This window comes from Daucus carota, chromosome 9, assembly GCF_001625215.2.
Source record: "Daucus carota subsp. sativus chromosome 9, DH1 v3.0, whole genome shotgun sequence".
NCBI classification, from domain to species: domain Eukaryota; kingdom Viridiplantae; phylum Streptophyta; class Magnoliopsida; order Apiales; family Apiaceae; genus Daucus; species Daucus carota.
Window position 1 is genome coordinate 552,924 of NC_030389.2, and position 27,702 is coordinate 580,625.

General features: G+C 34.3%; 4 protein-coding genes across 9 annotated transcripts; 1 reads left to right on the forward strand and 3 right to left on the reverse strand.

Annotated features, from left to right (window-relative positions):
* Positions 1 to 5,383: 5,383 nt before the first annotated feature.
* On the reverse strand, positions 5,384 to 6,737 carry LOC108202074 (embryogenic cell protein 40). The gene is made up of 2 exons (XM_017370450.2): positions 5,968 to 6,737; positions 5,384 to 5,846 (listed from the first exon to the last, which is right to left on the reverse strand). Exons 1-2 carry the CDS (start codon positions 6,646 to 6,648, stop codon positions 5,607 to 5,609), a joined length of 921 nt encoding a protein of 306 aa, XP_017225939.1. The 5' UTR covers positions 6,649 to 6,737; the 3' UTR covers positions 5,384 to 5,606.
* A 1,888-nt stretch (positions 6,738 to 8,625) lies between these two features.
* On the reverse strand, positions 8,626 to 12,962 carry LOC108202815 (uncharacterized). 2 transcript variants are annotated; one of them, XM_017371356.2, is made up of 5 exons: positions 12,808 to 12,962; positions 11,430 to 11,865; positions 10,523 to 10,551; positions 9,433 to 10,438; positions 8,626 to 8,936 (listed from the first exon to the last, which is right to left on the reverse strand). In XM_017371356.2, exons 2-4 carry the CDS (start codon positions 11,755 to 11,757, stop codon positions 9,476 to 9,478), a joined length of 1,320 nt encoding a protein of 439 aa, XP_017226845.1. In that variant the 5' UTR covers positions 11,758 to 11,865; positions 12,808 to 12,962; the 3' UTR covers positions 8,626 to 8,936; positions 9,433 to 9,475. The 2 variants fall into 2 exon arrangements, with proteins under 2 accessions (XP_017226845.1, XP_017226846.1); XM_017371357.2 differs by having other exon boundaries at positions 8,799 to 8,936; positions 11,430 to 11,801; positions 12,808 to 12,945.
* A 2,815-nt stretch (positions 12,963 to 15,777) lies between these two features.
* LOC108202816 (chaperone protein dnaJ 10) lies at positions 15,778 to 21,092 on the reverse strand. 3 transcript variants are annotated; one of them, XM_064084101.1, is made up of 13 exons: positions 20,997 to 21,092; positions 20,854 to 20,904; positions 19,936 to 20,071; positions 19,553 to 19,693; positions 19,122 to 19,181; positions 18,732 to 18,814; positions 17,959 to 18,124; positions 17,524 to 17,653; positions 17,164 to 17,322; positions 16,912 to 17,096; positions 16,266 to 16,346; positions 16,171 to 16,185; positions 15,778 to 15,983 (listed from the first exon to the last, which is right to left on the reverse strand). In XM_064084101.1, exons 4-13 carry the CDS (start codon positions 19,637 to 19,639, stop codon positions 15,900 to 15,902), a joined length of 1,050 nt encoding a protein of 349 aa, XP_063940171.1. In that variant the 5' UTR covers positions 19,640 to 19,693; positions 19,936 to 20,071; positions 20,854 to 20,904; positions 20,997 to 21,092; the 3' UTR covers positions 15,778 to 15,899. The 3 variants fall into 3 exon arrangements, with proteins under 3 accessions (XP_063940171.1, XP_063940172.1, XP_063940173.1); XM_064084102.1 differs by having other exon boundaries at positions 16,912 to 17,084; positions 20,997 to 21,088; XM_064084103.1 differs by lacking the exon at positions 16,171 to 16,185 and having other exon boundaries at positions 16,912 to 17,084; positions 20,997 to 21,087.
* A 152-nt stretch (positions 21,093 to 21,244) lies between these two features.
* On the forward strand, positions 21,245 to 27,698 carry LOC108200985 (ion channel CASTOR-like). Of its 3 annotated transcripts, none has more exons than XM_064085610.1 (12): positions 21,245 to 21,768; positions 21,860 to 21,931; positions 22,076 to 22,693; positions 23,213 to 23,395; positions 24,015 to 24,074; positions 24,152 to 24,344; positions 24,470 to 24,723; positions 25,440 to 25,538; positions 25,796 to 25,990; positions 26,357 to 26,449; positions 26,576 to 26,842; positions 26,950 to 27,698. In XM_064085610.1, the coding sequence occupies exons 1-12, from the start codon at positions 21,355 to 21,357 to the stop codon at positions 27,166 to 27,168; spliced, it is 2,667 nt and encodes an 888-aa protein (XP_063941680.1). In that variant the 5' UTR covers positions 21,245 to 21,354; the 3' UTR covers positions 27,169 to 27,698. The 3 variants fall into 3 exon arrangements, with proteins under 3 accessions (XP_063941680.1, XP_063941679.1, XP_017224760.2); XM_064085609.1 differs by lacking the exon at positions 25,440 to 25,538 and adding an exon at positions 25,285 to 25,383 and having other exon boundaries at positions 21,247 to 21,768; positions 24,152 to 24,355; positions 24,475 to 24,723; positions 26,950 to 27,697; XM_017369271.2 differs by having other exon boundaries at positions 21,248 to 21,768; positions 24,152 to 24,355; positions 24,475 to 24,723; positions 26,950 to 27,697.
* The last annotated feature ends 4 nt before the right edge of the window (positions 27,699 to 27,702 follow it).

Here is a 27,702-nt window from a genome sequence, read left to right on the forward strand (position 1 = left end):
AGTCACCAGAAACAAAGTTCTAATGACTTGTCTTAGTCGAATGCAAGCTTTTTCAGTTCAGTGACCCACTTACAAGTTAGCTACAAGTTCAATTATGTTTAAGCCATTTAACCCGTATATATGCATGTGGCCCCTGGGTTTGATTGATTGCATTTAGGAAAATTTACTTGTCCCAGTCAGTTGTAGTTTGCCCATTTAAAATTCCTAATTCTTATCCGACCCCATGCTTTTCTAACTCCTCGTCCTCTTTCCCATTCATCGCCCGTTTTCTAGGTTCTCCTATTTTCTACGTTTTTTCCTACTTGGCCTCGACTACAGATTTTGAATCACCCGAAAATGGGTACAAAAAAATAAGCGCGGCAATGAATAAAATATTGAAGATCGATCAATATGTTTATATTTATATATATACACGGTTAGTTATCTGCACATTTTTGGAAAATTTGTAACCAGTAAAGATGCATGTATTACTTATACTAGTTGAGAAGCCGCGCGTTGCGCCGGCCTATAAAAATTATATTAATGATTTAATATTAATATTTGTAGAATAAAATAATTTTGTGGCTATCTATAAAAAGTATATTAATGTTTCAAAATTAATATTTGCAGGATAAAATAAATTTATATAATTAACAATTTAAAGTATGACGAATCTTAACTTAATTTTATTTGTTTTTTTTTTTTGAAAAGTAATCATGTTCTTACATTGTCACCTTCCCCCAATTTTTTTGGATTGATTGTTCACAAAAATATCTAACTTAAATCTGTGAGATAGCGGTCTATTACCAATACTAATATATAAAATTGCAAAATTGGACTATAATTCATGGTGAAAAAATGAAAATAAATTTATACACATAATTAACAATTTAAAGTATGACGAATCTTAATTTTATTTGTTTTTTTTTGAAAAGTAATCATGTTCTTATATTGTCATCTTCCCCCAATTTTTTTGGATTGATTGTGCACAAAAACATCTAACTTAAATCTGTGAAATAGCGGTCTATAACAATCCTTGTTTGTGACAACCTTTATTTTTTAATACTGTATAAACAACCTTTACTGAAAAGTTGCTTGAACGGAACAAACAGATAATGCATGAATAATTTTTTCCTGTATACAAAGTAAATCATATAAAAATTAACAACAAACATGTCTGATGAACAAAACAAATATTATAAAAGAATAACCAACAAACATACATCACTAATAGTTAATTTATTTATATCAACCATCAATATCATGTCAAGACTATATTCTTTTCCTGTATTTGAATTTGTTGACTCCAATATTGCGGTCTATAACCACATTTACTTGCAACAACCTTTATTTTTTTAATATCGTATAAACAGCCTTCATTTATCGTTGCATAAGAACGACACTTCCGAGTTAGAAATCGAGCAAGAGAACTATCACTAGAGAGAGGTAGGGTTGTGGTATTGAGAGAGAGAGGAGGTTGTGTTTAGATGATCCAAAACCCTACAATCTATAGGGGTATTTATAAGTGCAGAGAGACTTGGGTGCTACTATTTCCCATAATTAAATAATCTAAAACAAAATCAGATTAAAACTTTCACGCTACTATATTCCATAAATAATTTGTCTTCCCCATAATTAAATAATTTGAAACAAAATCAGATTAAAACTTTCAAGTTACTCTATTCCATAAATAATTTGAAACAAAATCAGATTCTGAAACTTGCTTCTAATATACCTGAAACTAAAAAAGGTAGTTCTAATTTTTGATATTTTTCATCCAAAAATTCCAGAAAATTAGAAAAATAGAACGGAGCGATGTGAGAGGCGCCACCTACACGCCCCTCGCTTCTCCTTTATATAAGTATCTACTATTTCCCATAATTAAATAATCTAAAACAAAATCAGATTAAAACTTTCACGCTACTATATTTCATAAATAATTTGTCTTCCCCATAATTAAATAATTTGAAACAAAATCAGATTAAAACTTTCAAGTTACTCTATTCCATAAAGAATTTGAAACAAAATCAGATTCTGAAACTTGCTTCTAATATACCTGAAACTAAAAAAGGTAGTTCTAATTTTTGATATTTTTCATCCAAAAATTCCAGAAAATTAGAAAAATAGAACGGAGCGATGTGAGAGGCGCCACCTACACGCCCCTCGCTTCTCCTTTATATAAGTATATTGATTGATAGTATAGTATTAGTAATTACTTGTCAAGATTATAACAATATATTTATATTACTGGGATTACAATTCCTTACCTCTTTACATTTGATTTCTTACTTCTTTGGTAAATATATATATTTTGCATACACAAAATTAATAAATATAGTACAGAAAGAAAACTTCAAGTCATTGTCTTTCTATGATAATACTAAAGACAATAACGAGCAAAGGAACTTTCCTATTCTTATTATGTAGAGGATGTGATGCTTTATCTATTTTGACAACTAGTAAATAACTATTATAAAGAAAATCTAAAGTCCTTGACATTGTAGGAGTTAAAAATTATTTTTGACAACGGTAAATTATTATTGCAGGAGTTAAATTTTTTTGTTGAAGGCTAAATTAATTTTAATTTTTTATTATTATTAAATTCGTAGTCGAATGTGACACTTTGTTTATTAATTACCTGGCATTAATTGTGAGCATCTCTTACTAGAGCAGTTTCATTTTTAGTTTGTCATTACGTGCAAATGTTTCTACTTCTTTTTTTTGCTAATACGTGTACATGTTTTAGGGAGTATATAAATGCAAAAAAAAAATGTATGGCAAACTAACAAAGTTTACTGCATCAAGTTATATACATGAGTTGAATTAGCAAAGTCCAGGATCTCCAATTTTCTACGTTTTTTCCTACTTGACCTCCAGATTTCTCCGTTGAGGACATTTTCTTGCCATGCTCAACCTCAAGTCTTCTTGTATATAAACACATCATATTGCTTAGCCTGTCACCATGCATACACTTCCCAAACAACTTTTTCCAGATCAAAAATCTCTTATTTAAATACCATCAAATACCGCTGATATATGTTCTTTAGAAAGCCTCCCTCCAATATTTGTACTGAAGCTGCACTAAGAACCACATTCTCATCAAAAAATTAATCTGAGTAAAGTTTTCCTTCCCTTTAGAAGAAACTTTTGTCCCCCTGTCCAACAGACTGAGAACGAGCAGCTGAGTTTTCTCCTTTGAAGAAGAGCTGACCAGAAGAGCCTGAAGAGACCTGCACCAATACAACTTCCCCATCTACAGGTCTAGATTCCACCTCCATATTGTTGGAAACGTAATAAGCTTTAAAAATGCATACGGGTTCGAAATTCTAATGCATGTTTCCAGATATGACTACACAGCAACAAATTCTCAGTAGATATTATGATAGTTTTATTATATTTTTTGCCTTTTGCAAATTTATATTTGGCAATTAGGTTGTTATTCATTACATGTGCATTTTACTTTTTTTTCTTCAGAGTAAATTTAGTAACAACAAAGAGATGAACGATCACGAAGCTAGCACAAGTGGCACGAAGAATGAAATTGAGCTGACTCAATTTCCACATACGCATTGTAAGTTTTTTTGAACAAAAATATAACATTTTATGTTTAAGTTTCTATTATTTACAAACATGTTAATGTCTAAAAAAAATTTAAAATTTATTACTCGTCCTTTCTTTATCCATAATGAGAAATTCATATTATATTCATTCATCTTAATTATGTTAATAATTATAAGAAACTTACATAAAGTTTATATATTTTAACATTATCAATATCGAAGAGGACTCATTTATGCACATACCAAATGCGTTTATGCACACCTTATCTTCTCTTTAGTCGAGATTGCCCATAATTATTTAATTTCTTTAAGCCGTTCTTTTATTTACTAAAGTAAGTACAAACTTTTAAGAAAAAATTTCTTATTACTTACCATTACTATTTTAATTTCCTCAATCTGATAATGTAAAATACTGCGCATAGGTTTGGATACTGTACATATTAAGAACATGTAGTTTAAAAACTTGACTTTAAACCTACGGTTTTATAAATAAAAAAATCCAATGATCTTAACACTTGTATATTAAATAAAAATAATAATGATCATTGGTAACTTATCCTGATGTTAGTCTTTTTTGTTGTATAGTTGAGAATGATAGCGATAGTGATGAAGATTTTGATCGATACTCGTATGTATATGAGATAGATGAAAACGCCGAGGGACAGTATATATCATCTTCACCTTCCAATATATCTGTTCGAACTCCCCCGGTTGATGTACCACCGGCTCAAATTATCCCCCCTCACAACCCTTATTCCTTCCGCCACATATTTTTTATCGTTTGCATTTGTCTTTTTATTTCTTCTGCTCTTTTCTTATCAACATATATTTATATAAAATTGACTTCACATAAAGTTGTCCTCAAACCTTCCACAGCAAATATCATTAGTTTTAATACTAATGATAGCCATGGACCAATCAATATCACTTATTCTTATACTTTTTACAATCCAAATTCTGAATTGAATTTGGATGTGTGTGATGGAACAGTGGCCCTCTACTTTGGTCTTAGTAGCCACCTTACTACTAGTTTTAGCGATGTGTCTCTCCTACCTCATCAACAGAAAATTGTTGATTTTAACTTTTCCACAAAAAATCCCAATTTTAGATTAGATAGCTATACAGAACATTTATTAACAACCAACAGGTATTATTTTAAACTCACCGTTAAAATTAGAATGAGAATTTATTTTGTTTATTTTCCATTATCATTTTATAGTTCTAAGGTGTATACATGTCATTTCATAGTCTCGGGTCATCCTCCCACGGGATCTGTTCCTGTAAAAAATATTATTTGTGAATAAAAAAAAAATTCATTTAAAAAAAATAGAATAAAATTCATTCTAATTTTGACGGTGAGTTTGAAATAATACCAGTTGTTTATTATTAAATTTTCTGTATCTGCTTCTAAATCTAAGTCTTTCTTCGTAAATTCCCTCAATTTTCTGTATCCGCTTCTAAATCTAAGTCTTTCGTAAATTCCCTTGGCGTTTCAATCGAGGATGATCGGGAAAAAACAAATAACTTGATCAAGGTACAACTTATACTACTGTACACAATTTTTATGCAGTACATATGACAATTAAACTCACTTCTCTCTATTAACAATTCTTATGCAGCCGCCGGAGAACTTGCGAGTAATATTAACAATAAAATTGATTGTGGTTGCTGAGTGCAGAGCATGCTGATATTCTTAAGAAGATGGAAGTTGTTATATATGGGAAGGAGGTTGCTGTGTATGATGAAATCATTTGTCATTTCTAAATAGATAGCTTATTTTGCAAGATATATTTTCATTTAACACAAAGAATACTATATAATCATTTGTTATTTGTCATTTCTAAATAGATAGCTTATGTATTTTGCTAAGATAAAATAAATTTTGATTTAACACAAAGAAAAGGTAATATTACAACGCAAAGGAGAAACATCGACGACACAAACCAACCTAAGAAACAAAGCAACTGAGCTAAGAAACAGCACAATTATTGTTACATAACCAATCATCGGTTTTTACAACACACAGCATTGTCTTTAAACCAAAAGAGATTAAACCCCACAACATTTTTAGTGAGACGTAGGGCTGTGGTGACCGGGGAGCTTGTCCTTTATCTTATCCAGCATACTCTTCTTCTCATGCTCGTGATGCTCCACCGCCACAGCCGCCCCTCCGGGATGAGCTGCCGTCGTGGTCTTGGTGGTGGCCACGGTGGTGTGCTCGTCCTTCTTGTGCTTTCCGCCTCCCAGTTTCTCCTTTATCTTCGTTGTGAATCCCTTCTTCCTTCTCCCACCTTGCCCATCATCCTCCTACACAATCAAACAAATTAACAACAACATATATCAATACAGACTCAATTAAACCAAATCGGTATTTCCGTCTCTCGTTACCGGATGTCGAGAGTTCGAATAAATTTAATATAATACTGACCGAGCTGGAGCTTGAACTGCTGGAGCGGTGAAGCTGCTCTCCCAAGGCGGTCTTCTTCCCCGGTGCATGCGCATGACTACCTGCACTGGCTGGAGCCGAGCCGGTGCCAATCCCTGTCCCAAGGCCACCATGAGTGGCATAGCTACTTCCCAGTCCACTCTGTCCAGTCCCCAGACCACCATGAGCGGCACCAGTCCCGGTAGGCCCCATCCCATGGGTCTGCCCTAACACACCAGTACCCCCATGAGCTCCACCAATCCCAGTGGACCCCACCCCATGAGTTCCACCAATCCCAGTAGGCCCCATCCCATGAGTCTGTCCGGTGGTTCCAGTCCCAGTACCAAGTCCAGTGGTGGTTCCGGTACCACCGTGAGCTGCACCGACTCCAGTGGGTCCCACACCATGAGTTCCAGTACCACCATGACTACCACCATGAGTAGCAGCAGCAGCAGTTGCACCAGCAAGTCCAGCAGCACCAGCTACACCGCCGAGTCCCGTGGACCCCACACCGCCATGCGAGGCGCCACCAACACCATGATCATGATGGCCGGTAGTAGCTCCGGTGGTGGCAACGCCGGTAATATGAACAGGGTTCCCATACTCATCAGTCAACTGAACAGGATTTCCATGCTGATCAGTCAGCTGAATCGGATTCCCCTTCTCATCTCTTAAATCTGCCATATCTCTTTATCACACTAAAATCAAATAGATGAACCAAACAAATATATAAGAAATATTTTTATGAGAGGATAGATTTTGATAATATGAAAGGGGATGAGAATTGCAGGGGATTATATAGAAGTGGTTAGTTTAAAAGTTGAAGGACACGTGGAGCGTTGGGAGCTTCTGCATGCAACTGAGGCAATAACACGTGTATGCAGAGGTAGAAGAGACTGCCACGTAACAGAACATGGTGCAACACCTGTTTACCCTTTGGCTCGCATTACGATGGATTCTCATCTTTCTTTAACGGAGATAATATTCTTATCTGTAAGTGTATTTGATTTTATATTATTAAACTCGAACGAAACAAAAATAGTCAAATGAATCCCAACATTTTTACCCTTTTCTTTTTGGTTGTATCATCACTTCTTTATATTTCAAATCTTGACAAAAATAATCAATACTAAGGGCCTGTTTGGCCATTCACGAGAAGTACTTCTTTTCCAAAGAAGTCGGTTTCTACTTTTCTTCATCCGTTTGTATAAAAAAGTAGAAGTACTTTTTAGAAGCTTATGCTTTTTTTCCAAACACTTTGATCACTTATAAACTTCTAACTTCTACTTCACTTTTTTACTTTAATCAAGAAGCACTTATTTTACGTTCACCCAAACGGCCCCTAAGTCTCATCACTTTCGACTTTTTCTCTCTTTTCATGTTAATGTTACACCATTATCTCCCTTTCATTCGGTAAAAATCAAGGGTCTGCAACCACTTTTCTTTCATTTTCCACTATTTTATACATATTTATTAACCTCGACGCCCAAACTAAACGTAAACAATTGGCCAGACGGGAGTAATATTTTATACATATTAGTTATTTCATTTTTAACACATATTTGAGAAATGAAAAACCAAAACTAATATATTCATATTTAAATAATATTCTCTCCGTCTCCTTTTACATGTCCATGTTGATCTTTGACTAGTCAAATTGACTATATTTTCATTGAAATTTACATGTATAATATAGTCGAAAAAAATAATAAAAATGACATCATTCGAAAGTATATTTAGTCTTTTTTAATATGCAACTTTTAGATATTAAAAATAATAAATAAATAATTTTTCATGTTTAGTCAAAATTTGGTCAATTTGACTTTTTGAAAACCAAAATGTACATGTAAAAGGGAACAAAGGGATTACTAGTTAAAAGTAAATATAATATTTGAATAATAATAATTAATAAATTAAATTACATTAATAAGTTTTATATTTGACATATAAATAACTCAAAATTCATATGGTTGTAAACTATTTATGTTCAAGAAAATAAGGATACATAAAGGGTCCCGTTGCTGTTTAAGGGTCAATTGGTTCGAAAGATGATATGGAATTAGAACCATAAATCAGATTGCAATGGTATGTATAGTATCAAATATAATATCATAAGTTTAGTTGAAAGCATCTCTAATTTAAAATATAAGTGATTAATTATAATTAGTTAAAAATATTCTAGAAATAATTTTTTTATATAATTTCGAGTCATCTTCATTTGGTACTAATTATTTGAATTTAATGATATATATAGACATGAAAATAAAATAAAAGAAAAATGATTCCTCAAGGCTCAAGCCCATGTTTCATGCCCACCTACTTCATCTCCTCCATGTTTAATTCCCACCTCCTTTGATAATCAAAATCCTGTACCTTGTAAGTTTGAAGTAAAAAATTAACCACCGAGTTTGAAATAAACCAAACCCATACCTAATAGTCTAATAGAAAAACTACAACCCGAATCCCTTAATACCATGTAGTCACGGGCTCACAGCGACCATTTAAGAGTAATTGATGCCAGACTAGCTAATCATACCCTACTGCTTAGTAACCGGAGTTACTTGACAAAAGCACCGCTGCACCAGACCGGCAGCACTTAAACATGAATAAACAGTACAGTACAAACATAACAAATAACCAGTATTGTAAACAAGAGGTATCTGACACCAAGACAAATTCAATGCAGTTATATATTAGTCCACCAAATGAAATTTTAATTTATGAAATACTAAGAAGGCAGCATAAATATATTATCTTCTACAATCTTGTGATATATACTGAATAAATCATTCCCCTGCGTATCAGTTTCACAACCCTCGAGGGTATATCTTCATATGCTATAGTGTTCCTGCTTGAATATGGTTGTCGATACAGTAAACCCTACGTATGATCGGATGACTATCATTGCTCCCCCTTCCTACTTTGATGTTTTATAATCATTAAACATCACAGAAAATGATCGATTACAGAGCCTGTAAGCAATACGGGTTACGTATCAGTTCAGCATGACCACACAAAAAGGGCATATAGCAGCATAAACATTAGCTTATGATAAATTAGCATTATTTTAGTGAGTAACCTTGCTATATTAAAATGCAACCACACCAACGTGCAACATACTAAGTACTCACCATCTTATCCAAGAGTGCATGATTTGGAATTTGGATAGAGCATTTAACAACACTATCTTGAAATAGAAAAGGCTAATATCTTCTTCTCTTTGAATAAGAAGAATTTGGAAGAACAAACTTAGGAAGGGATAAAGACGTGAGATAATATTAAAATTATCTCTGGCCATTCAAATTTCACATCAAAAAACTGAAACTGATTTGTATAGAATTAACTGATATTGCACAGAATTCTCATATCGGACTTATAGAGTGAAAAACTAGAATTAGTTATGGTGCCAATATAGAAAAACCTTTGTGCTGCATCACTTGTGACTGTAAGCATAGGAAACATGCATACCTGTGAAACAGGGGCGCATTCCTCTGCAGGGCCACAGAAAAGCTTACTTCTTGCTAGATTTTGACCAGAATAACCCACTCTTTCGAGTAGAATGGTTCTCAGATGGAGATTTAGACCCCTTTGACCCAAATGAAAAACGTCTCTTAAAGAATGGTTTCGCAAAAGAGCTCTTCATACTCGAACTTGTGCTTAATTTATAACCTCTACTCTCCAGACCACTACTTCTTTGACGATCAAATACAACAGATTCACTGCTGAGATCACTGCCCACAACTCGACTCCTTAATTTCTTGCTGATTCTAGTCATTAAATCCATTTCAGCTCTCATTGCTTTTTCAGATAATTTAAAGGCCTGTTTCTCCCCTAATGTACAAACTGGGCAGGCAGGGTCATACTTGCTAACCTCTGGTGTCATTTTCTCCAGGCACTCAGCATGGTAAACGTGTCCACAGATTAATACCGCATGCACAGCAAGCTCATTATTTGCCATGATTTTCTGACTACCCCACGAAGATCTCTGAGTTATAAGCTTTGCACAAAGCCCACAAGTTTTAACCTCAGTAGGTGGAGAAGAAAAACTACGACCACTAGATCTGGATAGTTTATGACGAATCATGCCCATTGAATCACTATCAAACGACCACCTCTCTCTATGAGATGTTGGCATGAGCTCAGTAAACTCAGGAATAGCCCAGTTATCTGAAGATCCGCCTTGAGACATCCCAATTGATTCATAACTCCACCCAGGGAGCACAAAAGGAGAACCTTCCTCTGAAATTGAGAAACTTGGTGACTTGAGTCTTCGAATCCGGCTATCAGATACTTGCCGTAATAGCTGGTGTCCTGGAGAACGACGAGGCCATCTCGATGGAGTTGAGCTCAAGGGAAGCACATGACTCTTGGATGACAATGGAGATGCTGAAAAGGATGAAACTGAACGCATCGAAGGAGACATCTTTGTGGTTGACAAGTCTGAGATTGTAGGCGACGCCCTAGAATCTTTCACCTAGAAAGAAAATTCTAAGAAGATTATTTATGATAAATATAATAATGCATGTTACCAACAACAAACAATTATTTTGTACAGTACCTCCATGGAATTTCCGGAGACTGGTGGATCTGCGAATAAAGACAATGACATGTTATACATTGCACTACATGGTAAGCAATTGATGCATCTGAAAAGAAAATTTAAGAACGAAACACTAAACACAAGCTCTTGCCATTCAAGAATCATGAAGCATCAAACCAGTAATAGTCTTTAACAAAACTCCTGCAAGAAGAACTCGTGTAGTATAAATAATATTAACTTAACAATAGTCAAATCACTTAACGTTGTTGTGTTTGGTTAGGGAAAATGGAATGGAAAGAGTGAAGTTGTGGAAAACAAATAAGGTAGGGAACATTTAAAAAATTGAGTGAGTGCAAAAATTTTATGATGAGATTTAGGAAAGAAATTGGTATGAGGGAGATAGAAGCATTCCTTCTCAAATTGGAAGGTTTAAGCTCTAGTCTAGGTTGTTAGGAATGAAAAGAGGGAAGGAATGAAATTTTTGAACAATAACCCACTATAAAGTTCTAATTTCATTTCATTCACCCAACCAAACACAACATAAGTGTCAACAAAGATTAACCCAACAATTTTCCAGTATGCTAGAGACAGCTAGAATATTGATGAACAACAATGAGACTTTGAACAAACATATAGAATCATTCTATCACAACAAGTTTTACTAATGTTTGATCTACACAATTTACACTGCTAAGATCTCAATGATCCCAAACATAAAAGTTCTAAGCACCCGCAGTAATTGATGTCAATAACCTTATATTCCCTGTAAGCTAATATTAGACACTTCATTGATGACAAATGATGCCATAAAAGAATTAATAAGAATAATTTGTTTGATCTAATTTAGTGTTGAGAAGAAAAGATACAAGTACCACAGTAAACATAGTTTAGAACGAAGGTAGTTCTTATTTCACTGAGATAATACCTGAAGGGGGGATTGTCAAAGTCCCTCTATTTCCCTCAGCAACAGGAGACTTCTGCCACATAAGATTTTGAGAACTATTAATTGGACTACCCTCTTCAGATGCATAAGCGCTTCCTACAGTTGTCCTAGATTTAAAATCCAGCCCATCATTCCTGCTGATACCATCAGATGACCATGTCAATGATGTCTCCTCTCCCGCCACTCGCCTTCGATTATCCCAACGAAAGCTCCATGACGGTGAATTCCGCACATTCCTCTGTACTATTTCTCTGCTAGATCCATTAGTTATAGTCCTATCTTTAGCAGCAACACAACAGGCAGACCCCATGCTCAGTCACATTCACAATATAAAACAACCACAAGTAACAGGAACTGCAATGCCAAGTGAGATCACTCGTGATTACTTCGATTATCTAAAACCAAACCCGCCAATTCTCTGCCATAATTAAAGCAAAATTAGCACTTAAATCTTATTATTACAAAATTAACGGCCATAGTGAACCATATCGCAGATGACTAATTTGCAAATATACATGAACAGCTTGCCAAAAGATCAAGCATTGACATATTTGCATAGAAGTACCTAATCTCAAACAACGCATATTTCTATATTAATCATTTAAGTGTAAAATTATACATCATTGTGATAGAACGTAGAACTTAAAGAAGTATTCCAAAGAAACATCGAATATTACATAATAAATGCATAAAAAGAAAACAATTTCCTTCAAACAAAAACCAATACCCAATGTCTAGTTATCACTATCACACACATCTGTCACAAAAACCACTACCTAACATAATCGTCAGCTTCTTACATAATCTCCAGACAAGCATCAAACAAGAAATCATAAACACAACCAACTAAACTATGACAAAACTTATCGTACCAGGCACAGGCATCACATTTTCACCCAACATCTTCGCTATCCCAAACAACTCAATTCTAAACCTCATCACTCTGTCTCGATTCTAGATATCGCAAATCAATTCCAATCCATATCAAACAACATCATTCAATTAAAACCTAAAAATAAAACCTAATAAAAATTAATTAAGACAAAACATATAATCAGTCTATTTCAGCTGCTAATTTCGAGGAAATAGAGTGAGCACTGAGCCTAAATCGCACAAAAAAATAATAAAAAATACCTAAAAATAGAAATAATCAAACAGTAGTATAGTCAAATAGATCCGAATTTATTGCTAACAAACAATTAATTCCAACATCAATCATTCTATATCCATATATTTCCCTATTTTATCTCATCAAACTCTCACATAAACAGAGAGAGAGAGGGGAGAGAGAGCACAGAGAGAGACAGACAGACAGAGAGAGGGGAGAGAGACAGAGACAGAGAGAGAGAGATGAGACAACCTTTTGATTGCGGGAAGGAGGTGATGAACAGAGACGAGAGAGAAGTGTGTGTGTGTGTTTGTAAGTATAGGTGGGAGAGAAACAAGATTGTTCGTCTTCTGTAATTGCAGCAGGTGAGAAAAGAGAGTCGTAGTTGACGGCTGGTTGACGGCGTTAGAGTTTGTTGAGACGGCCGTTAATCATATTTATATTTTCTAATAAGTAATAACCATACATTAACTATTAAATTTTGTCTTTAAAATCCTGCAATAATTAATAATTAACTAATAAAGTTTTGTTGGTGAATAAGTAGATGTATTTATTTTATTTCAAAAAAAGAAAGAAGATGTATTTATTTTGAATTTGATTAATTAATAATAATATATTTTCTTATAAGGGATTCGCGGATTATAATTGATTTTGATATTGTAGTCTAATAAACTTTAAATAAGTAGCATTCAGTTAATATTAAGTATCTGAGATATAAAAGGGTGTATTTAATTGGAATTTTTAAGAATATTTACATTTCCAAAATTTAGATGTATCTAATTTGAATTTTAAAAAATATATTATAATATGGAGATATTCAATTAGGATTTTAGATTGTCCTCAAAAAACAATAATGATATTTAATTAAGATTATAAATTATACTTCAAAATCTGATGATATTTAACTAAGATTATTAACGATTCATTAAAACTGATGATATCAAAAATTAATGAATTATTTTGGATTTTATATAATATGAATTATGTGGTATTACTCGGTATATATTATGTTTCTAAAAGTCGTTCAATAATCCACAAAATTCTAAAGAGATCTACTTAAATTCTAAGAAGTTTATATCAATTCTACGATACTTTTCTCTAATTCGCTAGACTCCGCTTAACAATAAAATCATTTACAATTCATTAAAATCTACACATATTTTGCATTCACCCTTATGTTCGTTATATATACATACAACATATATAAATAATCAAATAAAAATTCTTAAATATAAAATAAATAAAAACAAGAAAACTCCCTCTACATGGTATCACTCACCCGCTACATGATATTGCACACGATATCATCCACACGGACCCACGCTCATCTCACTCAATCTATCCGTGTCAAGACTCCGAACATGCTCTAGACAGGTTTAAAGCCCATGCCGGGACCACACTGGCATAACCTTCTTATAATATTGAATTTTATTTAGATTTTAGTAAAAGATAATTATTTGATGCTAAAGTTAGAAGTGAAGTTTATATTTCAACTTCCACCAAAAAAATATGTAATATTTGTGAAAAATTATTATCTAAATAGCAAAATATACAAATAGTGTTTTTTTCTAAAATCAAAATTTTACTTTAAAACTAATCTTTTATGTTCTAGACTGCAAAAGAATCTTCAACATTTTGATTTTATTGCATAGAGATTAATTAATAAAGAATCTTTGTTGAGTATTTTCTCCAACACCTCTTTCTTATCCCTTTATGACCAAGTGAAATGAAAACTCAATTTCGAGAAGGATAATAATAATCCAAAGAGTTTTTTATTTATTCTCATGGAATCAATCAAATAAGTTTCAACTCCGCTTCTCATGTCATTCTTGAAAATAGACATTTCCATCCTTTCATCCGACCAATATGATAAGTGGTATTTTTACACCACTATTATAGGATTTAGTGTATTTAGTGTATAGCAAACAAAGTTCAAAAATCTTAAAAAAGTGTAATTTCAGGTAAGTGGTGCTAAAAGTATATGAAAATGAGCGAAGTAAATATATCTCTAAAATAAGGGTCTTGAAGACGAGTAAAAAAGGTGAAGGTAAAACATAAGGCCAAAATTGTTAGCGTGACAAACCATTTCTATTTAGTTCTAACAAAATTGGTGAAGTTTTGACTTGATAGTCTCTGAAAATACAAACAAAATCGACGTGTATTATCAAGTTAATTGACAGAGAAAATAATAAGAACAGTTAATTATTTACAAAAAATAATTAACTCGAACTTATAAATATTTTTTAAAATTAAGATAATATTTTACTTAATTTCAAAAGACATATTCAAAGTTAAATGATGACCAAAAATAAAGAAATTGTTGATAATTTTTGTAAATGGATTGCTTTGATGATCTTTCAGAGACCAGCTTAAAGTTTTCTAACAACTCAATAGTTTTCTAAATCAACTATTTAATGATTTTTCATCAAGCATTCTAGTTTACTCTATGTGCCAATGAACAAGTTTGTTCGTTGATATGTAAATCATATAAATTATGATTCATATTTCGTATTTTAATAAGCTAGTTTCAAAAAGTTGGAATCTTTTTTAATTCTCAAACAATTTCAATTTTTTTTTGAGTTTTCACATTTTAAATAATTTATAGAATCCAAAATCACAAGTTTTGAGAAAATTGGTATTACTAAGATTCCCTGATTTCACACCTAACAAGATATTCAATGAGTTAATGTTGGTAAAATCTTGTAGAAATTTTGGAAAATGGTCTGTTTGTTTCAATGATCTGCATTGTAGGGTGTCTATATTGCTCAAAGGTCTACTCCAAAGGATTCAAAAGAAATTGAGAATGAATACATATGTTTTAACTATAATTATAATGGATTCCCTGCACAGTGCACACCAACATTGTTGTTTAAGTTGCAAAGACATGTGAGATACTGTAGAACTGATAAGGGAAGGAACTAACATGTTAGAGAAAATCAGATTTATATTCTCAATGGACTTGGTACAAGAATTTATCACACAACGTTAAAGTCTTCATCAGGAGAGTGATTACTTAACTGTTCGAGAAATTCAACAGTGATTACATTCAAAAGGTTGGTATGGACTCCTCCGATGCTGAGACACTTAGAGAGTTTACCAATTCTTTAATTTGCTACATATAGTAAAAATTCTGATGGAAGTGCTCATTAAATTCCCACAATTGAAAGAGCTGATAAAAATTCAAAAAATGAAAACATCTTTTTTTTTTTTAAATTTAATTGGTAGAAACAAAGCCCTTTGGATTTCCTACAAGATCCTGTAATTTTGAATAAAACAATTTATACCAGAATAGGGCTACATTACATACAACAGCTGCCAATTGGTATGAAGCAGCAAGTCAAGTATCACTTAGATGCAGCACTGCTATCCTCAGGTTTGTCACTTTCATGGCGGAGACTGTTTTCCCGGGAATAAGTGGACTTGGCACCCTGATATGCAATCAAGAGTGACGTTAAATTTTTACAAAGTGAGAAGGGGATGCAAAACAGGTTGCAATCCTCTATTTATTACATATTATTTGACAAATAGTATCAGAAGAATCCATTATAAATTCATGACAAGTCATGATCGATTTTAGGGGAGGTGAATATAGAAGAGCAGGATAAGCTTTCAAACCTTTGTATTCAAATCCTACAGAAAAAAGTAGATGCAAAATCAACATAAATCTCAAAAGAAGTGGCATATAATAGGGCCGAGACACTGATGCTTACTTGGAAAATTGTTCCGAGCTTTTTCATTGCTCTTGCCCGTTGCCTATGAATATCCTTGGATACATTAGTATCTTTAACAACCTGGAGTGTTGAGAAGCATCCATTCAGTCTACGTAATTTTGCAAAAAAATCAAATGCTTGTAGTCAATCTAAAAGAGGGATACTAGCTAGTAACATTTATCTTAAGATTTAATGAATAATTCATTAAGATTCCAGTTGATACTACATAAATTTTGTTAAAACATCAACACTGATTGAATTATAAGGTTTAGGATAATCTGTGTTATATCAGACGTGTCCTGCTAATCAACAATCAGGATGAAGCAATGTAGAACAAAAATTGTGCATACAGCTTCACAAACTGACTTAAGGTTATTCTGTGTGATCTTTATTCTTGAAAAATCAGTTTCACATGCTTACACATGAGTATTCTTGAAAACCGTGAAAGATTTAGAGGGTTTACGTTATCCACTCTAAGAAGCAAAAAGAGAGTATGCAATAACAGACAGACAACCTGATTCCATCTCTTCATTAAGCAAGAAAATAAAATTTTAATATGGTATGACCACCTGATCTCCTTACTAAACCGATATGCAAGCTGATAGATGGAATAACAAATGCCAAGTAAGATCATGCCGGAACTCACTGCTTGACAGACACGTGACAATGTCGCTTCAATATCTACCACATTAAGCTTCCAAAGAGATTGAATCATAGAGTCCTTTTTTTCTTGCATGGTTTTAGATACCATGTCTTCTTTGTTTTCTCCTTGGTTCAGCTTTTTCATCTCCTCCTGTACTTGCATCAATGACACAGCACCTACATGCATAGCTAACATTAAGCATGTCAAGCTCATCTTGATAGTCAAGGAAGGAATCTACTCGGAAAAATATCGGACCTGAAGCTGCTGAAACTTGAGATTTTATTATATGACCTTTATCACGTACCCATTCTGCTAAGAAAGGAACCTTCATATATCTTTTACCCTTTCCAATTTCTCTTGCACCTTGCCTTGTGTAGATATAGCCAATTGTATGTAGCATAGCCTCTCCAAAAGCTGAAACCGATAAACTCAGCTCAAGTAAATCAGAATCACCAGTTCAAAGAAAAATAATGGAATGGTTCTTTGCAACGTTGTGTCCTAGAATATGTTTGGTGGTAAATTACATTGGAGCGACCCCGTCGATAATTGTCAATACGTTCAGGTAAAAACAAATGTAATACAACATAAAAAGAGATTGAAAGGACAACTGATTACCAGCCTGTGAGAGATGGCTTGCTTCTGTTGTTGCCCAATTTACAAACGCATCTTTGTTACCTGCGACATATGGTTGAAGGCGACCTTTCAGAATTTTTATGAGCTTCTCTTCCCTCTCCTTTTGTATTGCCTGTATAAAGAGTCATGGAGAATTTAATATCAAATCTAAGGATTATCCCCTTCATTTCAACTAAATAGTCTCATCTACAAAATTTGCAAATATCTAAAATGTATATTTGTTCCAAAGTTTATTTCAAGTTCCGTTAGTTTATTATATAGATGCAATGACACGAGAATAAAATTGCTTTGTGTAACCATGCATATGCAGTAAATAGAATTCTTCGTCTTTTATTTTGCAAACAAATTTTTAATGAGACTACAATTGTGGGATAAAATCGAGTCTTATTTAAGCATATTCAAAGGAATAGAGGATGCCTTCATTTTCTCTTGGACTTTCATTTTACGAACTTCAGGAACCACCGACTCCATTTCCAGCTCCACAGATGCCATTGAAGCCAATGCAAGCTGGCCAATGTAATCCTCAAATAAATCACTTCCAAATAACATCCCAAAGACAGTTGAAGGATCCACCATGGACTCCCTAAGAAGGAAAACAAGAAAAGTAATAAAGGGCAGATTGTATAAAAAGCAAATTATGTTGAAGTACAGGCAACTCAAACAGAACAAGAACATTAATAAAAATATGTAAAATATAATTCTATGTCGATCTTCTTTAACTTTGAAGCCCATGAATAAATTTGGTGGATAATATGGATAAAGTAATATATGCATTTAAAGAAAAAGTACTTAGTAATAAAAGAATTTCCAGAGACTTTCAGAATTAAACTCCAACCTGAAACACTTGAAGGAAATGCATACTTCTTACTGTGATTAGAATACTTTTTTTGTCTTCCATCTTTGTTTTCGCAGAATAAACCAGAAGCACAGCGTAAAATTTTATTCCAGGTTAATGAAGGATAATATAAACCTATGATTTCTTAGCATGTAAAAATATTTATTGACTTTTGTTATATCATAACTAATTTAAGTTGCTGAATCGTTAAATAAAAGTTTTTATATATAAATTATCGAAAGGAGATGCAATATATTACAAAGGTGCCTAACACAACCTATGCAACTTCTTTTGGCATACTCACCCTGAACTCCTGATTTTTCCCTTTTTATTATATGCCTTTTGGCGTACTTACCCCTGAACTCCTGATTTTCCCTTTTTATCATATGTTTCACGTTTCTCACTGTCGCCCAGAATCTGATAAGCTTCGCCGAGTTCCTTCATATTTAACCAGTCATAGGCCAAAAATCTTAATATTAGTAAACAAGCAGTGGAAGCAAACGAAGTAATTTTTTCAATGCATTGTATGCATCACAATAATCTTTTAGACTTAAGACCAATAAGAGGAGTATTATGAAGCTGTATAGTACAGAAATATTACCCAAATGTATGTTAATGTATTTCAAGGTCAAGACAACTACAACAATGCAAGTTAAGCATCCAGATGCTTTAAGAAGAAGAAATAATAAATTTGTCGACTTAAACTTTGAAGGTGATGCCAGAAAAATAAATTTAAATATACTACCTGGAAGTTTCGTGCAGCTTTTGGATCTCCAGGATTTTTGTCAGGGTGGACTATTCTTGCCTGCAGTAAACATGAAACTTGATTTATGTATTTAACGTATGTTACAGTTGTCATAATGATTCTCTCTGTTTTGTAAAAAGCCTATTTTTTCTTTAAAAAGATGACAGTGACAAAAGTAATAGTAGTGATAATAATAATAACCAAATGTTTGCACACACCTCGTACATAAAAATGTAGATCTTTGTGCTTTTAGGGACATGATATAGGCAAATTATATGTAACAAGGTCAAATGACTCTTGTTTATTTGCATCTGGCGCTATATACTGTTATGTTCCTCTATCATTATTAACATTACAAATATTCTTAGATTCGAATATTAAGATCTACGAGGCAAAGAGCAACTAAGATGATGATATGGTGGCGGCCTTACCTTTACATAATAGGCCTTTTTGATCTCAGTAGCGGATGCATCCACACTGACCCCTAAAATATCATAGTATTCTGTTTCCTTCACCATGTCTCAAAATCACAATGGCAAAAGTGTAGTTTCCGAGGTTCAATAAAGAATATCCTTCCGGGAGCAGACATAAGGAGGAATGTAATAGAACATAAGTTAGTCCTACATAATCTAATTATGTGAAATCATTATCAACGCCTTTTCAACAGTTATAGATAAGAGGAGTAAACTAATTCACATATATGACAAAAACGCCAAAATGCAAAATCCCATATGTTTTTTCTGAGATTCTGAAAGCCAGACAAATCTGAAATTGGTGGAAAGAACACCACTACAAAGATAAATTGAGTACATACCAATAGAAATAATTATAGACGGAAACAAAGCATAAAATTGAGAGTCAAGGAGTGCCCGAGCTGTGACGGAGGTGCTTTGCGTGGTAGAAGATGTCCAGAGTTCAAACCTCCCCTGTGCAGAAACCTTGAAGTTTTTCTGTTGGAAGGACACAAATAGTTTATAACATCTTAAGATTTAACATATTCCTGAACAATTTCAGAAGCAAACTCCAGGCTCAGACATAAATATACACACATTTAGATTTGTTTGTGAGTATAAAGATAGCATAAATGCGGAAAGAAGAATCACAAAGTGGCATAACTACAGATAATATGAAGAATTTACAGGTCACCAAAACTCAGCAAATTGAGCTTAATTGCATATAATGATATAAAACTGAAAATAGTTGTAAAGAGAAACTTACATGAAGATTGTAAAGATGTTAATCGAATGTGTGTTCGTGAATTGGATATGCATTCTTTGTAAATATAAATCAAACTAGAGGCCTGCTGATGAAGTTGCATTTCTTTTTTATTACTCTAGGAATATATTCAATGAGGTTAACTCTAAATTTAATTTCAAATCCTTTCCAGTGTTCATTACCACTACTATACCCTCCCTAACCAAAAATCATAGATAACCCGAAATTCGAATTTTAATATTTATCATCCCATTGCAAAATAAAGTGATTTCAGGCAAGATTACGCGAAAATAGAGCTCAGGCAAGCTAAAATACTACTACATTACAGGACATCCTTTGATTAAACATTATAAATCAAATACAAGAAAACCCTAGAAACCATATAGATATGACCCATAAAATCTTATAAATATCATAACAAAAATGCATGCACATAACAAGATTATGATCAGATGATCTTCACATTCAAATGTAATTACAGACATGCAATACAAAATAGTGTGGGTCTAGGGTTTACCTTTCGAGAAATTCGATCTTGCCGTATGCAATAGAAAGAACTTGTAATTCTCTGTATGTGAAATAATCGTTTTATAAAAAAGAATTAAGTTTTGTGGCCTTCCTATAATAAAATATACAATACTCATGATGTATACGGCCTACCTATCGGGTTGAGCGGAGTCGAATTCGAGCTGAAAGAACTTGTAATTCCATGTGAAATAATCGTTTTATAAAAAAATTTAGGTTTTGTGGCCTTCTATAAAAAATATATAATACTTGTGATGTATACGGCCTACCTGTCGGGTTGAGCGGAGTCGAACCCGAGCTGGTATATGAAACAAAAAGGAATATTAGAGCCGAATGATCCAAAGAAAAAGGCAACTCAGCAAAATATTCTTTAGTGTAGCTGCCTGTCTGGAATTATTATTAGTGTTACGTGGGAAAGTCAACTTGCAATTTCATTACAAACGTTACATCACCAACAACATAAGCCTAATCATTAGCATCATTAACATTAATCATGTCAGTTGACTCCGACGCAGGAGCCAGCAGCAGGGACTGGCTGTTTCCATCGCCTGCAGGTGGCAAGCAGCAGCAGCGTGACTGGATTTATCCGTCTCCATTGCTGTCTTCTTCGCGTCTCTCTAAAACGCCAACTCGAAGATTTTTCTCCACTTATCCCCCTCCTCCTCGTGCTCCTGCAGTCCCTGTTGCCACCGTGACAACGCCTCAGAATCGGTATTACCCTGCTTCTGCTGGTATTCGTCGCAGAATTAATTTTCCTCGTCGATCATTGAAGGAAGATGTTTCAGTGGAGGAGAAAAAAGCAGTACCGGCTTCCAATGCTGCTAAGTGTCTTAAGGCTGCTGATGCTGCTGCTTTTCGGTTCAAATTTAGCTGGCAGCGGTTTGTTGTGATTGCGTTTCCAGTAGCTGTCAGCTCTCTTTTTTCTTCAACTTGAAATTTATTGCTACATTTATGTGGTTGTCTCGAATTTTAATACTCACATATACATATTTTTGCAGATTTTGGTAGCTTTGATTTCTTCTCTAGTTAACAAGAATTTCTCATTGCAGAGTCAGGTCACAGATTTACAGGTAAAATACCTGTTTTTTTTTAATTAGTATTGAACCATTTTGCGAAATTTAAGTTCAACTATTATTTTCATGATTTTTCGAGATAAATTACCTGATGCATTAGTATAGAACTTGCATTCACTTCCTATCTTTGTATATCTCCAGCATCAAATTTATAGGCTCAATGGGAGATTACGTCTTTGCAGTGGTTTGGATTCGTTAAATTCAAACGATAGCTCATATGAGGAGAGTGATACTGATAGTTATTATAGCAAAAGTCTGAAGATAACAGCTCTAGCTGTTTCCCTCATACTTTTAGCCCTTCCGTTTTTCTTCTTAAAGTATGTGGACTACGTTTCAAAGAAAAGTAAATCACCAGACAGCATTGCAGAAGAAGTATCTCTAAACAAGCAGCTTGAGTACAAAGTGGATGTATTTTTGTCGGTCTATCCATATGCTAAGCCACTGGCATTGTTAGTTGCAACGCTGCTGCTGATATTTTTAGGTGGCCTGGCACTGTTCGGAGTAACAGATGATAGCTTAACAGATTGCCTCTGGTTATCTTGGACATTCGTTGCTGCCTCAGGGAATCATGCTGACTCTGAAGGTCTTGGCCCCAGATTAGTATCAGTCACCATTAGTTGTGGCGGGATGCTCATATTTGCAATGATGCTGGGACTTGTTTCTGACTCAATTTCCGAGAAGCTCGACTCCCTGAGAAAAGGAAAAAGTGAGGTGGTTAAACAGAATCATACTTTGATTTTGGGGTGGAGTGACAAGTTGGTAAGTGCTCAAATCCATGTGGATTCTCTTTATGCAGTTAATGCATTTGGTATATTGGCTAGATTTTAACTAATTTACTCAAGGTATGATTACTATTTTTCATGGGATACAAAAATAGTTGTAAGTTTTTTCTCATTTTTCTTTATGTAAAATTAACAAAGCTTACAATATGTCATATGCAGCACTGGCAAATAAAAATTTTTCTTTTTATACATGCCTGCAATAAAGCAATCGAATCCTCACTTAGCACTGATATTATTTGATTGTCATGCTTTGGTGGTTGTCATTCTATCATATTTTCTGTCTGTTCAAGTGTTCTAAGTAAAGGAAATGAAAATAAAGGACATTTTCTTCTAGTCATACTCTGATTCAACAGTCTTACGGTTGCTTTTAGGGTTCAATCATGTTATGTAAATAAAATCATTACTAATGACCAGTCAACAATAGTTCATGAAACTGGAATCATGTGTATGCTGACTTTCAAGTTCCTCTCTCGCTCACAAACTATTGTATTTTCAGGGATCACTATTGAATCAGTTAGCCATAGCTAATGAGAATTTAGGCGGAGGGATTGTTGTTGTCATGGCTGAAAAAGACAAAGAAGAGATGGAGGTTGACATTGCTAAAATGGAGTTTGATTTTAGAGGGACATCTGTCATATGCAGAAGTGGAAGTCCCCTAATTTTGGCGGACCTCAAAAAGGTAAGCATGTTATAATATCTTTCATCTCAGTATCAGATTTGAAACCAATTGCCGACGTTGTCTTACTCTGGATGATGCTATTAACAAACTTTGTTAATAGTTTTTTCTGAATTTTGACTGCATGCTTCGTGTATTCCCTGGGAAATAAATTCAATATTAACATCTTGCATTACAATGTAGATTTGTCGACTTCAGATCAGTTAAACTAAAGCTGCCAAAGTTGCTTTTCTAGTCACTTAATTGGATCGTATTATCACGTTAACAAATGAGAATCATCTGAATATGGTGGATACATGATTTCAAGTCATCTTCTTCTTTTGGAGCACCCTGATTGTAAAGTTCTCTTCTTTACAAAAGGGCTCTGAGAGGGAAGTACGGCTGAGTCTTGGTATTGTAAGATGACAATATTAGTCATAAGCCTTTTGCATGTGCAGTGTTTTATACGTTAAACTTCTTACAGTAAGCCTTCAATTATAAGGTTTGAAGTGTTTCTTGGTCTTAGTTTTTATGTGTTTGTTGATGTAAATCTTAAGACTGAGAATGTCATTGAGTCCTCTGTTTAGGCTGATCAGTTGATTCTCACTAATTCTTTTCTTTCTTTCTAAATTGATTTTAATAGGTATCTGTTTCGAAGGCACGTGCAATAATTGTCCTAGCAGAAGATGGGAATGCTGACCAGGTAATAAAAATTCGACTCTGATGAATCCTTAGTGTTGATATGTTTTTTTAATCCTTTAGTCCTTTTTGTCTATTTAGAGTGATGCTCGTGCATTGAGGACTGTTTTAAGCTTAACAGGAGTAAAAGAAGGATTGCAAGGACATATAGTGGTGGAACTGAGTGATCTTGACAATGAGGTCCTTGTAAAACTTGTTGGTGGAGATCTTGTTGAGACTGTTGTAGCACATGATGTGATTGGTCGCCTGATGATACAATGTGCCCGACAGCCAGGTCTTGCGCAGGTCACTCTTCAGAGGATTGTTATAATATATTCTTTTGCTGTAATTGTGATATCAGACTTTCTTAATGGTTTGGTGACATGGTCTTAATATTTTTATCTGTATTTATCGGGTCAGTGCAGATTTGGGAAGACATACTTGGATTTGAGGGTTGTGAGTTCTATATCAAAAGATGGCCACAGTTGGATGGAATGCAATTCGAAGATGTCTTAATCAGCTTTCCTGATGCTATTCCCTGCGGAGTGAAGGCTGCATCCCATTTTGGCAAAATTATTCTGAACCCTGAGGATTCATATATTTTACAAGAAGGCGATGAAGTTCTCGTCATAGCTGAGGACGATGATACTTATTCTCCAACAAAATTTCCGACGGTGCCTAACTAATCTCTTAGTTCGTATTTTCCTTTTTACTCTGTTAATCTGTTTTTTATATCTATGACGAGGCACTGTTTACTGTGTGCATCCAACACACTGGCCTTTTTTATAAAACTCATGTCAAGATTACACCTATTGATGAATTCCTAGCAATAGACGAGTTTTACATCACATTTTCCCCAATTTCACACCAGCTTTCAGTTTGAAGCATAGCGTTCTACTAAACTATTGCCTAGGCAATTTAGCATATTCCATTGTCGGATAATCAGATCAAGTTTATAAACTTGCATATCCATGACTGCCCCATGACAACCACAGTTGACATTTTCCTAGAGTTTATTATTAGGTTCCCTTTCCTTCAAGTGTTCTGGCAATTCTTATAGTCGTTTCACTTAACTCAGTTAGACTGGTCATTAAGTAGGCTGTAGCAGTATGACTTTCATCAGTATAACATAGCTATTATATAGGAAAGTGGACTATGTTGGCATTGGACGGAAAAAATGATTAGTGAATCTTCCATAATAAAACTCATATAAGTAAAATAATTTGGTCATTCAGGTCCGAGAAGCACCATTCATACACATATCCCGACCAGAAAGAAAGCCTCAGAAGATTCTACTTTGTGGATGGAGGCGGGACATTGATGATATGATTGTGGTAAGTTCAATCAGTTAAATTCCTAATACCTTCTTTTCTTTATTTGAATGCTGCAGGTTCGGAGAGGGAATTTGCCAAAAGACTTCATTGAAGCAGAGTCTGAGGAAAGGATTCTGTTTTGTGGTTGGCGAAGAGACATGGAAGATATGATTATGGTAATATTACAGGAATTTATGCTTCCACTGATTCAATCCCGCAGTGTTCAAGAAATTTACTTGGTGCTAGACAAGTCTGGGAACATTTTTCGTTGACTTTGCTTCTCCAATACTCAACTTTCAGTCCTGAAATCAAGTTTCATTTTGTGATGAAACACAACATTGCTTCAATTCTGTGCCAAAATTTCTAACAATGCTACCAAAGGAATTGATATTTTCCAACTTTCTTATTAATATGTTAAATAATGTTGTTTTAGGTATTGGATGCCTTTCTAGCCCCAAATTCAGAGTTGTGGATGTTCAATGACGTTCCTGAAAAGGAGAGAGAAAAGAAGCTGATTGATGGAGGCCTTGACTTGAATCGACTGGTCAACATAACGTTGGTTAATCGTGAAGGAAATGCTGTAATACGTCGTCACCTGGAAAGCCTTCCTTTGGAATCTTTCAATTCAGTAAGTAGCTTCAAATAAATTTCTTGGAAAAGTTCAGCTTTAATGGTTTTAGAAGTACAGATAATAAAAGATTCGTAAAGACTTTCTGGTATTACATAGTGTTGTTTTTCACATTAGCTGTTATGTTGTGTGGCAAAACTGGTTGACATCTCTAGATTATCTTCTGCGGCATATGAGTAGCTTGCAATGGTATGTTCATGGAACTTTTTGTGAGTTCTGACCAACATAAGACTGTGCTGAACAAATTTTACAGTGCTCTAATTTATTTATCATAAAATGCCAAAATTTTTTTATGTTCTTAAGACTTGCTTCCTTTCCTAAGGTTTAGTGTTTTTATTTTGAAATGTTGGTTGGTAACTTCTACAGATTTTAATATTGGCTGATGAATCAGTAGAAGATTCAGCCATTAAAGCTGATTCTAGATCTCTTGCCACCTTACTCTTAATCCGTGATATTCAGGTAATTTCATCGAGAGCTATTCTGTGTTCTCTAAAATGATAAATTTATAACAAATTGCCATCTGTTATATTCGACCTTTGCTTTCCTGTTGGATCATAGTCATGCAAGTTTAGTACTTACCTGTAGGCCAAACGTCTTCCGTATAGAGAAAACAAGGTCTCCCACGTCCACAGAGATAGCTTCTCACAAGGTTCGTGGATGGGTGAAATGCAACAGGCTTCAGATAAATCAGTAATTATCAGCGAAATTTTGGATCCAAGAACCAAAAATCTATTATCAATGTCAAAGATCAGTGATTACGTTTTATCAAATGAGCTTGTCAGCATGGCACTGGCCATGGTTGCAGAGGACCGTCAAATAAATGATGTGTTGGAAGAACTCTTTGCAGAAGAGGTATCAACTTCTGTTTGTGTTTTCTATATTTTACTCTAAGCATTTATCATTCTTATGCTCGCATAAACAGGCCTAAATATACGTCACTGAATCATTTCACTTTACAGGGAAATGAGATGCATATAAGACAAGCAGAACTTTACCTTCATGAAGGTGAAGAGTTGAGTTTTTTTGAGGTACTCTTACGTGCTCGTCAAAGGAGAGAGATTGTTATTGGTTTTAGAACAGCAAATGCAGAGAGAGCCGTTATCAATCCGCCAAATAAAATGGAAAAAAGACGGTGGTCAGTGAAGGATGTTTTTGTAGTAATAGCTGAGAAGGAGTGACTTTCAATTGTATATAGACTTTACTTGCTGCTTCTGGTATGGAATGAAATCCCTAAACCAGATGGACCAATTAAAGCCTCGTATCTTCATCAACTCTATCCAGAAACCAGAAGTCGAGGTTACCAGATGGCCAACATTCCGAGGGTCACCGTGTCCAGTCCAATACAGGCCTTTGCTTAGCTTTAAATAAAGAAGAGGAAAAAAACCCTTCAGGCTTCAGTTATGATAATTTTACAGGGCGTCCAAGGTTCCTACAATGTTCACCAAATGTTTCGTCCAGAAAGGGCTCCTGCACTCTGCAATCATTTTTCTACCACATCCTTGTAAATAGGTCACATTGTCGAATTAACATGTTATTTTTGGAATCATTTTTCTCTCTTCCATTCTTTAAAAGGCCAGAATGTAAAATATTCCCTCAGAGTCGGTTTCTGCACTCTGCAATCATGCATAGTGTGTGTCGCAAACAATTACTAACTTCTGAGCACATAACAGCTTCTGAATTCCCTTGAAAACATGTGCAGTTAGTGACAGTTA

What these genes read in the sequence shown, in the direction of transcription:
- LOC108202074 (XM_017370450.2), bottom strand. Translation starts at nt 6,648, where the DNA reads ATGGCAGATTTAAGAGATGAGAAGGGGAATCCGATTCAGCTGACTGAT. An exon ending in GCAGTTCAAGCTCCAGCTCG is followed by an intron (nt 5,847 to 5,967) that starts GTCAGTATTATA and finishes TTGATTGTGTAG; the next exon opens with GAGGATGATGGGCAAGGTGG.
- LOC108202815 (XM_017371356.2), bottom strand. Translation starts at nt 11,757, where the DNA reads ATGGGGTCTGCCTGTTGTGTTGCTGCTAAAGATAGGACTATAACTAAT. An exon ending in TTTGACAATCCCCCCTTCAG is followed by an intron (nt 10,552 to 11,429) that starts GTATTATCTCAG and finishes CTTTATTCGCAG; the next exon opens with ATCCACCAGTCTCCGGAAAT. An exon ending in TCTCCGGAAATTCCATGGAG is followed by an intron (nt 10,439 to 10,522) that starts GTACTGTACAAA and finishes TTTTCTTTCTAG; the next exon opens with GTGAAAGATTCTAGGGCGTC.
- LOC108202816 (XM_064084101.1), bottom strand. Translation starts at nt 19,639, where the DNA reads ATGGTGAAGGAAACAGAATACTATGATATTTTAGGGGTCAGTGTGGAT. An exon ending in AAGTCCAAGAGAAAATGAAG is followed by an intron (nt 17,654 to 17,958) that starts GCATCCTCTATT and finishes CTCTTTATACAG; the next exon opens with GCAATACAAAAGGAGAGGGA. An exon ending in TCAAGTTTCAGCAGCTTCAG is followed by an intron (nt 17,097 to 17,163) that starts GTCCGATATTTT and finishes GCTTAATGTTAG; the next exon opens with CTATGCATGTAGGTGCTGTG.
- LOC108200985 (XM_064085609.1), top strand. Translation starts at nt 21,355, where the DNA reads ATGTCAGTTGACTCCGACGCAGGAGCCAGCAGCAGGGACTGGCTGTTT. An exon ending in ACATTGATGATATGATTGTG is followed by an intron (nt 25,384 to 25,795) that starts GTAAGTTCAATC and finishes ATGTTGTTTTAG; the next exon opens with GTATTGGATGCCTTTCTAGC. An exon ending in TCTTAATCCGTGATATTCAG is followed by an intron (nt 26,450 to 26,575) that starts GTAATTTCATCG and finishes ACTTACCTGTAG; the next exon opens with GCCAAACGTCTTCCGTATAG.